Genomic DNA, 10,366 nt, shown 5'->3' on the forward strand with positions numbered 1-10,366 from the left:
AAGTCCAACATCTCCCTTCTGCCTTCATATTCTCCCCCATTTCTAGCCATATTCCCTCAGTGTCCATATATCACCTCCATGCAGCATTCCTTTTTGTATCCCTCTTTCTATACTCCCATCCATACCTACCATCTCTCCTCTTTTAGTATATCTCCCTGTGTCTATCTTTTCCCCTCTCTTACTCCCTTACACCAATGTGTCTCTTTCATCCCTCTTTCCATTATGTTCAATATTTCTCCCCCTCTTCCTTCATCCCCTTGGTTCAGCATCTCTTTTCCCTTCCCTTCTCTCTCCTGGACTAGCACCTCTCTCTCTTCCCTCCAGCCCCCCTCCCAGCAGGGGGTTATCTCTGTGGAATAATCTGGAGGGATCTCTGAGATTACTTATGGATATGCAAAAATACAAGAAGATACTCAAAACAACCTTGTTTACGGAGGCCTTCGCTAACTGAATGATGTTGTAAGAGAACTTTGAAAATGTACTGTCTGACTGTGTAGTTACCATGTCATATTTATCATTGTATTTCATAAACCTCCTAGGTTTAAGCGAGTAAGACATTTTTTAAAAATAAATCAATACATATACAGTATGTAGAAATGAAGAGAAACATGCCATTTTTGAGAAGCGATGGCTATCTTTCATTCTCTGAGTCTTGCAAGGATCAGTTTCCCATTCAGTACTGAGACAGCGCAAAATCATTATCAGAAGCCGATTTGTACATAATTTATGAGTTGCTAAACTGGCTGCAAGAACATAAAAAAAAAAAAAAAATTCCCGTTGGCCCTAAATAGCATTCAAAATGTGAAACCTAGGAGGAGAGCCATTTTTTTAGTGGGGGAGGTGGAAGGCAGCAATGGAAGGCTCACGCATTAGAATGTATGAACTTTCCCTTCCTGACTTCCTTTTTTTTACTGTTTTTACCCTGTAAATGAAAATGAAAGCAAAATCTATGAAACAATACAATGGGTGCATGTTAGAATAACCTTTCTTGTTATAAAATCTGTCATGTGCCACTGTTCTTTTCTCCGTAGATTTGTTGGTAAAATGCTGGCAAGATCCTGACATCTAGGCCACAGTCTGCATTATAATTTTATTATAAATGTAGATGACCTGCTTTACATTTGTTGCAATGTATCATCAAGGGATGGCATCACTGACCAGTTCTAATTGAACAGCTGGCAGCTGAGCATACCTCTGTCTGCAGTGATTCTGTCCTGATTTTCTTCTAACATAGAGATCCTTTTATTAAGGTACAATTTGGCATGCGCTAAATGCTAAAACATCCATTACCGTATTTTTTTGCTCCATAAGACGCACTTTTCCCCCCCCAAAAGTGGGTGGAAATAAGGGTGCGTCTTATGGAGCGAATCCCCTCCCCCTTACTTTAATTCCTTCAGCGGTCCAGCGCCAGTGTTCTCCCTAGCATATGACACGCTTCCTTCTCTCAGGGCGTTTCTCCCACACTCCCTTTACAAAACAACCAAGGACCCTGCTTCGGGGTTTGTACGGCTGACTTGCCTACATGGTACGGCGCCAGCGCTTCCTGATTCCTACTCGCTGGGTTTGGGGATGGCAGAGGCAGCTTCGCAACTAAAGTCTGCTGCACATCTAAAGCAGTGACGGTGAATGAGGATCCATGGCGCTTCAAGTGGCGCCCCAGAGCTGCCCGTGCTGCTGCTGCAATGAGCCATATGGGACAGCGCCGTTGTGGCCGCTGCCCCCGTGCTCTGTGTCCGCCATCTGTGTTTGCAGGAGGAAACCATGGGAGATTGGAGGAGCGGCACTGGCCCAGAGCAGGGCCATGACTCGGAGGACCCAGAGATGGAGGCCGAAGGTGGCCCGCCCCTGAGCTTCACTGGCCCCGGTCCATGCCTGTTCGTCACTCAGGAGCCCAGCCTGAGTCAGGAAGAGGAGGAGGTGGTGGTGGTGCCCAATCTTCTAGCCGCTGGGCTGGAGGAAGGGAGCGAGGAGTCTCCATGTTTGGACAGCGGCTGTGGCCACCTCTGCCCACATTCTTCCTTCGTAAGCTCTCCAGTTCCTCCTCGGCTGGGTTGTCCTCTGCTTCTTTCTTCGACGAGTCAAAGGACTTCACAGGTAGTGATGTCGAGCTTGATGGGGAGACAGCAGCGGCCCTAATGCTGAGGAGCCCGGAGGACAACTGCGGGGTGAGTACCAATGTCCCAATGGTAGAAGTGGTTTTCACTGTGATCTTGTATATATTTTTGCATTTTGGAAGATCTTTTCGGTTGAAAAGTTGGGTTTTAGTAGGCAAGTTTGCAAAATATTCTGAAAATCCATAAACTATTAAGACTTCCATTGTTCTAAGAGACATCATATCAGAATTATCTACCACTTGGATCAAATGTGGTATTCAGGCTATTGATTGAATCCGATCCGTGAGCAATCCGATCCAATCCATGGCCGGGGGGCTGATTCATGAAGCGCCTTCATGCAAAAGAGGGCGTTTGGAATCATGCCCCCAACCGACTGCTCAGATCGCTCTCCAGTGATCCCGACGCATGCACAGACCTGCGGGTTAAAACCATGGGCTTGCACTGCAGGGAAGGCAAGGAGAGTCAGGGCAGAAGCAGGGCGGTGATTGAGGCAGACAGCTGGAACGTTGGGGGAGAGAGCAGGAGAGTCGGGGCAGAAGCAGGGTGGCGATCAGGGAAGACAGAGAGGTGGAAAGTCGGTGGGAGAGAGCAGGAGATGCAGTCGGAAAGACGTGAGTGACTGGTCCCCAGCAGTCGCTTGTTTGGGGATCGGCCAGCCCAGTCGGTGTGCTTCATGTTTTTTTAGTGAATCGCTGCCTGCCTATATTTGCATGCCGTTCCCCCTCATTTGCATGCGCAGATCGGATTGGATCAGAGGATGATCGAGACAGAGGTTAGTGAATCAGGTCGGAGGAAAATCGTGTCGCAAAGGGGTCGCTAATTGGTCAGGACTTGATCGGTGGGCTTAGTGAATCTAGCTCTGTGCCCTGTCCAGGCCTACCACCAGACCACCAGGCCTCCACTAGACCACCAGAGGGGGGACAGGGTACAGAGCCTGGCAGGGAGGGGGGGACAGGGTGCACAGCCTGACAAGGAGTGTGGGGTTGGGTGCAAAGCCTGGCAGGGAGAATTTGGTTCAGAATGTTTTTTTTCTTGTTTTCCTCCTATAAATCTAGGGTGCGTCTTATGGTCAGGTGTGTTTTATGGAGCAAAACATACGGTATATTCCTATGGGCATCTTAGCATTTAGCGCGTGCTAAATCGGACCCTGTAGTAAATGACCACAGATAAAAGACCTGTGTGGTCCATCCAATCTGCTCAACAGTCACATTCATTTTTGAGGCAATGCTAAACATAATTATTAATTTGACTTGCTAAGTTTCACTATAAGATGTTTCCCCCCTCTTTCCTAAGATAAGAAAGACCTGTACTCAGACTATAGGAATATGGTACAAATGTGCTTTCTTGCTCCTGATCCATACTGCCGCACACGGGACATAGGCCGTAGAAGTCTGCCCGGCATCGGCCACACTGGCCTACCGCTGGAGCTGCTGTCCAAGCGATCTCCAGCCTATTCCAATCCATCTTACTACATTCTGGACCCAGACCATAGAAATCCATTTGGCATTGGCTTCACTGCACCACTCCTGCTCATCATAAATTAAGTTATAGCTCTTGATATATAGAGTGTGGTGTCAATACTATCCTCTTTTTATTCAGGGATCCCATATGTCTATCCCATATATTTTTGAACTCCGTCACTGTTGTTGCCTCTACCACCTCTCCGTGGAAGGCATTCCAGTCATCCACCACCCTCTCCATGAAAAAGTATCTCCCGACATTCCTCCTGAGTCTACCACCCCGCAATCTCATCTTATGTCCTCTAGTGTTACCGTTTCTCCATCTCTGGAACAGATTTGTTTGTAGATTTATACCCTTTAAGTATTTAACGCCTGTATCATATCGCCTCTATCCCTTCTTTCTTCTAGGGTATTCAAGCCTCTTCTCAGATGTCTATCGTCACAATTCTGATATCATTTTTGTTGCCTTCCTCTGAACTGCTTCAAGCCTTCTCACATCCTTAGCAAGATACAGCCGCCAAAACTGAGCACAATATTCCAGGTGGGGCCTCACCAAAAACTTGCACAGGAGCATCAACACCACCCTTTTCCTACTGGTGATTCCCCTCTCCATGCAGCCCAGCATTCTTCTGGGGGCCACCGCTTTGTCACATTGTTTAGTAGCCTTGACAATAATTTGAAACAGAGCCTTTCTGAATTTTAGTGCAATCCCTAATCCTATCTCGACTAGACGATTGTAATGTAACACTAGTTCTTTGCTCTAAAACATTGCTAGCGCGTCTACAACTAGTTCAAAATGCAGAAGTAAGACTCATATTTGGACTGTGGAAATTGGAACACCTACAACCCTACTACATGAAATTACGTTGGCTGACCATAACCGCAAGGATCAAGGTTAAATTAGGCATCACTGCCTTTAAGATCCTGAGAGGGAATGACCCCTGACTACCTAATAAAGTTGGCCATCCTACTCCAGGGTTCCTCCAACAGATATTCCACCAGACATCTTTTCTACTTAAAATTCCCAGCATGCAGCAATATAAAGTCTACCAAGCAAATGACCTTATCCATCCAATATCAATTAGCAAAATGCTAGAACTACCACTTACACTACGATCTTGTGACCACTATCTCAGGTTCAGAAAACTTTTTAAAGCAATACTGTACCATGACAGGGAGCCAACCCGGAAGGAAGTGAGTGACTGGTCCTCAAGGTAGAAAAAAATCACTTTATTTCTATTTTGTCATTAGAATATATCAGATTTGAAATATATATCCTGCTAGAGACATAACTGGGGACTGCAAAGCCCAGGCAGTGTTCTTTAGCTTCTAGCTGGCTTAGGGCTCTCTCGGACCAGGGGGCAGTTGCCCTAGTTGCACTCCCCTAACACTATTCCTGTCATGTGTGAGTGCAGTATTCTGTTAGCATTCTATAATAATTTGGCTTGTTCAGTTTTCTTGATAGTAGAGGAGATATATGTGGAGGGGAGACAGGGGTTTTGTTGGTCCATGCTCTGTATATTTATATAAAATGACAATTGTACAGAATATTGTTTCTTTTTATACTTTAATAAAATACGTTCAATATAAAATCATAACTGAGACTTGTGCGGATGGGATCAGATGGTTTGCGGGGACTGAGCTTGCGGAGACAGGGCGGAAATGTGATTTTTTAATTTCACTCTTAGTAGTTTGCCGGTCCACAAAATAATTATTTTTTTATTTCTGCCGGTCCACGGGTGTAAAAAGGTTGAAAAACGCTGCTCTAGAACAGAGTTGGCAGCTGCGCTGAGGTGCAGGAAGGTCCCCCGATGACTCGTCTGCCGGCTTTGCTCTGGAAGAAGTAAGTTACGTTGGAGGGGGTGGACCCAGCAGACGCAGTCATCGCGGGTCCTTGCTGCAACTTCCTGTGTCTGCCGGGTCAACCCCCTCTGATGTAACTTACTTCTTCCGGAGCAAAGCCTGGAGTCATCGCGGGACCTTCCAGCACGTGGCTGCTGACTCTGCTCCAGAGCTAGTACGTCAGAGTGGGGTGGATGGGCAGCCGGCAGCTATAGTCATCGCGAGAAAGGAGCAGGACTGCTGGAATGAAAGAGTGGTGCAGGGAGAGAAAGGGGGCAGGGTGGTATGGAAGGGTGGTGTTGATGGAATTGATGTACAGAGAAAGGGGAGAGAGACATAAGGGAGATGGATACTGGATGGAATTGGATTGGAGGGAAAGAAAGGGGGCAGATGCTGATTGAAGAGGGGTGGATGGAGAGAGAAAGGGCAGACATTGGATGGTAGTGTGGCGGGTAGAGGGGGAGCCTATGCTGGATGGAAGTGCAGATGGGAGAGATAAGGGAGCAAATGCAGGAAGGAAATGGGAGGAAAGAAAGAGGGGAGTAGATGATGGAAGTGGATAGAGAGAGGAGAAAGTATTAGATGGAAGGGGTAGAGAAAGAGGGCACATGATGGAAGGAGGGGATAAATAAAAGGAGGGCACATGATGGGGGGAAAAGGATTGAGTTAGAGAAATACTGGAGGGGGTGAGGGAAAGAGGTGGCGAGCTGTAGGTAGACAGTAGAAAAGGAAATTGATGAGAGGGTAGTAAGAACGTAATCTAGATGGATGCAGAAAATAAATTGAAAAGGAAAATGAGGGAAGAAAGGGATTGCAGAAGAGAGGTGTGGGAGAGGGAAGGAGAGGAGAGAGATGTCAGACCAATGGGGGTGAAAGGAGATGGAAGGGGGAGGCATACAGTTTCTGGAAGGGGCATAGAAGGAGAGAAGATGCCATATAGGGGCAGAGAGATGGCAGACAGTGGATGGAAGGAAGAGAGTAACAAGAAGACGAGGAAAGCAGAAACCAGAGAAGACAAAGGTAGAACAAAAGTTTTCTATTTATTTATTGCTTTAGGAGACATGTGTCACTGTTTCTGTGGTGTTGCATTATATGCAGAGTCCAGCTTCTTGCTGGTTCAATTTAACCTTTGTCTATGTATTTCTATTTTATCCCCCCTTTTACAAAACTGTGGAGCATTTTTTAGTGCCAGACATGGTGGTAGATGCTCAGAATTCTATGAGCGTCAGAGCTGTTATCACCATGGCTAAAATATACACTACAGTTTTGTAAAAGGGGGAGGGGTTAGTTTGTGATTACATATTCCATACTAGGCGAAGGTGTTTTGTTGTGTTCGAAAGACATGGTTTTCTGTTAGGATTGACGGTGTAGGATTGATCTGTACTAGTCTGGCTTGTTTAGTTTTACAATGGGTGTACTGATGTTGTACTGCTCACTGCATATGTAAGATGCTGCCTTTTCCTAGGTACTCATGTGTGACGTATGGCTTGTTACTAAAAATTATGTTTTTCGTACAGATGGGGGGGTGCCAAAATATGATAGGCCCCAGGTGTCACATATGCTAGGTACGCCACTGCTAGGAGGAGGTAGCTGGAGTCGGGAGCTGGTGACTGGTCGTACCACAGGATTCCGCTGGGGCTAGGACGGAGCTCCTGGGCACCCCCCTCCCAACCAATCAGCATTCCTCTGCCTATGATGTGGTAGAAAACTGGAACGCTCTTCCGGAGTCTGTTATAGGGAAAAACACCCTCCAGAGATTCAAGACAAAGTTGTACAAGTTCCTACTAAACTGGAACGTACGCAGGTGAGGCTGGACTCATTTAGAGCACTGCTCTTTGACCTGGGGGCTGCCGCGTTAGCTGACTGTTGGGCACGATGGACCACTGGTCTGACCCAGCAGCGGCAATTCTTATGTTCTTATACTGTTTGACTGAAAGCAAGGGGAGGAACATGCCTGATACATGTGCACATGAGTTTCACAGTAAGCAGAGCTCTTATACACATACACCAGGCAAACCTGGATGCAAAGCACACATTGATACCATTCTTCTGTGCCTCTAAATCTAAGCTTTTTAAATTTCTTTTGCCTGAAAAAGTTTATATTTAAGTGCAGAAAACAGTTGCCAATGTGTTCTTTCGTGTTCAGGTTTGCTCTGACTCACACACATTCGTCTCCCACTATCAGTGCTGAGGGCTTGCATGGGTGTCCTTCTGTTTCCAAATTAAATAAAAACGGGCAGATTTTAAAGAAAAAAATCGTGGGAAATCCTCTGTTCAAACACCTCAACACCAGCTCCTAGCTGGCGTTAGGTTTTCAGCAGTAAAGGTGGCTTGATTTTCTGCGCTATTCTCTGAGCATTGGGCAGGAAGAGGAAATGATGTCATTAACATCCATTTGGCTACATTTAAATACTATGGGGTCCTTTTACTAAGGTGCGCTAGCGTTTTTAGCACAAGCACAAAATTACCACGCGCTACACCGCGCGGTACGCTTCTAGAATAACGCCAGCTCAATGCTGGCGTTAAGGTCCAGCGCTAAGGTCTAGCGTGTACAATTTAGCGCGTGCAATTATACACGTTAAAGTCCTAACGCACTTTAGTAAAAGGAGCTCCTAGTAAAAGGACCTTTATTTGCACTAATCCTTGACACATATGTTGTTTCCAATGCTAGAGCCCTCTAAATCAGGGGTGTCCAACCTTTTGGTTTCCCTGGGTCACATTGGCTGAAAATTTTTTTTCTGGGGCTGCGCAAACGCTGCAGCAACACAGAGGAGGGAGCTGGCAAGAAGGTAAACACCCGGAGGCAGCAGAGGAAAACACTGCATTGCCCTTGACCAGGGCCGCACAAAATACTTCACGAGGCTGCAGGTTGGACAACCCTGCTCTAAATATTCTGACAGATTAGCGCTGGCAATAGTCCAATGCTAATCGGATCTAGTGCCAATCTTAGGTTCTGAGCATTGGCTCACCAGTGCTGTACCAAGGGCTGTGCGAGCAATGTAACCACACAGGGCGCACATATGGTACGGTGCAAAAATTGTCCCAGCTCACTATCTCCTCTCATTTGCAGTGATAAAGCAGGTAGGATGCCAGTGGGTGAGTCATACTGTGTACAACTGTAGCTTGGTACAGTCCTGCCCTCACTAACTCTTTTTCTATTCATTACCCACAGTTCTTCTACTCCTCCTTTCTGCATACTCACCCCATGCCCTGAATTTTTTGAATTTCTTTTCTGTTTTGTCAGCCGGTAGGACAGGATTATCCACTGAGCAGAATAGGACAAGTCCCTAAAGGCTAGGAATCTCCCAAGGACCTATGAAAAAAAAAAAAAAAAAAATGTAAGACCCCACCCAAATCATCTCAGATTACACAAAAAGAAAATACATGCTAAATCTAATTGAATAAACAGCTTTAATTGAGGTTCTATGCTACACCATTTTATTACAATATGGGGCTCATTTATGAAGCACTATCAATGGTTTAGGTTTCCATAAACCAGTTTTAAAAGTTTATAATGCATATCATTTTATAGAAAAGCAGGGGCATAACCAGACACCTAATTTTGGTGGGCCTGAGCCCAAAGTGGATGGACACAAAAACCATGCCCCCTCCAACCAGGCATCTCTCCCTCCCTTACCTCCAGGAATTTCTCAACTCTCTTCCTCTGTACTTTTTGAAATCCTTAATTTCTTTGCTGGCAGCACAGAATAACAAGGATGACAGAATTTGTCCCTGTCCCTGCGGTTAACCACAGGAAACCACCCCTGTGCCGTTCTTCAAGGAGAGAGGGAAGAATCAGATTATGAATGGGCCCAGCCACTGACCCTCAAGCCTTGCATTGAAGAATGCTGGTATAGAAGGACTGAGGTTGAGACAGACACTACAGAATGACATGGGATGGTTTACCGCGGTTATTCGGATTTTCCCCGTGTCATTCTCTACCACCCACACAGAAACAGGAAGTTGCAGCAGAAGGCGGCTCTTGGTCTGCATGAGCAACAGGTGTGAGTTGATGCTAATAAAGAAATAAAAAGGATAAGAGAAAGGGACTTGTATACCACCTTTTTGTAGTTACATAACCACATTGGAAGTGGTTTGCATACAGGTACTCAAGCATTTTCCCTAACACTTTCAAAAATATGTGTGTGTGTGTGTGGGGGGGGGGAGGTGTTTGGGATGGAGATGAGAAGCTGGAACACCTACAGGGGAGGGAAGGGATTCCTGCCAGCCAGATCAAAGATGCACCACTGCTAGGTGGGCCTATGCCCACCTGTGTCCACCAAAGGCTACACCACTAGTAGCTGGCCATAAAACATCCACTTCTCCATGTATCTTAGAACAGACACCAGTGGAACTTCACTTGTCAGTCCCCATTTATACATCCTGTTTAAAATGCCACTTGACATCTACAAATGTTGAGGTATTTGATCAAATCTGTAGTCAACAAACAACATGCAGGCACAATGCAACTTAATAATAAAGCTTTATTTATATTCCGTCATATCTTTTCAGTTCTAGACGGTATATAGTAGCAGAACAGTACAAAGTGGATAATGAACCTCTTCGGTTCTAGACCACAGTAGTGGAAACAGAAGTTGATAGTTATAAAGAGGGAACAGTTGTCAATATAACGTAGGGAGAAGGGGAAGAGAGGAGGAGGAGGAAGTAGAAGGGGGATAGAGGAAGCAAAGTAATATGCTGAATTTCATATCTTTATTTAGCATTCAGATAATAGAATTGAAATTCTGGCCAACGTTTTAAAGCTAAAATATAGAATTTGGAGGTAAAGAAAAGGAAGCCTTGTACTCCAGATCCAATGCTTTACATTTTAAAAGCTGATGAGGCTGTGATCTGGAGGATCCAGCAGCTCTGATGACTTTTAAGATAGAAAGCCTAAGATCCGGTTTTTACCTATTTCCATTGCTTACTTCCTTTGGTAACAGATTCCAT

General features: G+C 45.6%; 1 protein-coding gene across 1 annotated transcript in view; it reads right to left on the reverse strand.

The window, feature by feature from the left end:
• LOC117367897 (platelet endothelial cell adhesion molecule-like) overlaps positions 1–10,366 on the reverse strand; it is a 130,229-nt gene extending 119,863 nt beyond the window's left edge. The window contains exons 1-2 of the mRNA XM_033960975.1: positions 10,345–10,366; positions 8,619–8,681 (exon numbers count right to left, since the gene is read on the reverse strand). Of these exons, the coding sequence (XP_033816866.1) occupies positions 8,619–8,681; positions 10,345–10,366 (85 nt within the window). The remainder of the gene's footprint in view (positions 1–8,618; positions 8,682–10,344) is intronic.

This window comes from Geotrypetes seraphini, chromosome 10, assembly GCF_902459505.1.
Source record: "Geotrypetes seraphini chromosome 10, aGeoSer1.1, whole genome shotgun sequence".
NCBI lineage: Eukaryota > Metazoa > Chordata > Amphibia > Gymnophiona > Dermophiidae > Geotrypetes > Geotrypetes seraphini.